General features: G+C 59.3%; 1 protein-coding gene across 1 annotated transcript; it reads right to left on the reverse strand.

The window, feature by feature from the left end:
* Nucleotides 1-662: 662 nt before the first annotated feature.
* ACA1_298530 (uncharacterized protein) lies at nt 663-1,373 on the reverse strand (the record flags this gene model as incomplete). The annotated part of the gene is made up of 2 exons (XM_004332978.1): nt 663-1,031; nt 1,158-1,373. 2 exons carry the CDS (start codon nt 1,371-1,373, stop codon nt 663-665), a joined length of 585 nt encoding a protein of 194 aa, XP_004333026.1.
* Between the last annotated feature and the right edge of the window lie 230 nt (nt 1,374-1,603).

Genomic DNA, 1,603 nt, shown 5'->3' on the forward strand with positions numbered 1-1,603 from the left:
CTCTATCGGGCCAGCACCTGGTGGGGCTTCATCAAGGCCCTCCTCGTGCCCATGTTCCTGCACACCATCTACGACTACCCCATATTGCTGGCCCACCAGGGTCTGTTCGACAAAGACATCCTCTACATCTACCTGATGCTCCTCCTCTACCTGGAGGACAGCATCGCCCACCACCTCGTACTCGACTCGCAGGGAGACGACTGAGGCCTACGAGCTCAGCTGACAACAAAACAAAACGAGGGTACGCCTCCTCCCGCGCTGTGCATTGGTGGGCCGCTGCCGCCGGGTGTGGGCTAATGACTGTTTGTTGCATGCAACAGGCGGTGATGAAGTGGGTGAATGTACCATGACGATGAGTACTACGGCAGCACCCACCCACGTGGCAATCAATCGATCGCCTCGACTTCGGCGCCGCCTCCAGCCGGGCACAGCTCAGTTGTTGGGCCCCTTCATCGCCGTAGATCGTGACCTCCCCTTGCGAGGCCTCGTCCGTCATGGGAATGGTGGTCCTCTTTGGCGATGAGTGTATGTGGTCGGCGAGGTGAAAACATGAAAGAAGAGCAAGGCCCGAATGCCACCTATCATCAACAAGATAATCTATGATAAAGTACTATTACGGATGTCGCGCACAACACGATGCCTCAGGCCCGCTGCTTATCATCTTATTTGATGAACTTGTTCGTCTCCTTCGCCCCACCATCCGTTGTTGACGATCGATGATGAATCAGCGCCGCTGGTGGGCGTAGCGGGGCGGCGGCGTGAATGAGCTGCCTGCTGGCCACCACGCCCCCATCGGCCAGCCACCACCTCACCTCGACCGCCATCGGCTTCCCAGCCAGCACATCCATAGCGGCTTCCGTTGTTGAGCGATGCGCACCGAGTCGGCAGTGGGCGCCGCGAATGGCCGATTCGACCGTGGTCCGCAGGCGGCCGACACAACTCGGTGTGGTCGTTGGCGCGTCGGGCTTCGGCGCGCTGATCCCGGCGCTCGAGCCGCTCGCGAGTAGGGTGAGCACAGACGCGGCGTCATCCTTGGCGCCAACAAGGAAGAACGAAACGGAGAGACGGGGACGACCGCGTACACACCACACACACCACACACACCACACACAAAAGGACCAAGCCGTTGGTTTGGCTCTGAAAGACTGGGTAGGGACCTGATTCTTGCGCAGGTCGTCGAGTTCGGCCCTATCCAACTCGAGACGCGCAGGGATCGCCTCACGCAAACTCACACGCTCATGCACGCGAAGGCAACAGCGGGGACCCACCTTTTGGCGCTGTACGTGGTCTTCGTTGCTCTTGCTGGCCGCTAGCGCGTCTTGCGCTGCACGATCAAAGCCGCTGGAGGCGTGGTCACTGCCAGGTGCACGCATTGGCCTTCCTGGCACTTGGGTCCTCCTCGATGTGTCTTTGGAAGTGTGTTGGTCTGCGTGGAGGCAGCAGGGTTTTACTTCTTCCAGCCTCACTATGCAACACATGTGTGCGCATCACTCATGACCTAGGTCCAACCAAAGCGACCGTCGGCCTTTTACTAACCTCCAAGTGGCTGGAGATTAATCCGGGAAGAACGAGAAGCACGGGATTCCGCGCAACCAACCGGCTT

This window comes from Acanthamoeba castellanii, assembly GCF_000313135.1.
Source record: "Acanthamoeba castellanii str. Neff unplaced genomic scaffold scf7180000082991, whole genome shotgun sequence".
NCBI lineage: Eukaryota > Discosea > Longamoebia > Acanthamoebidae > Acanthamoeba > Acanthamoeba castellanii.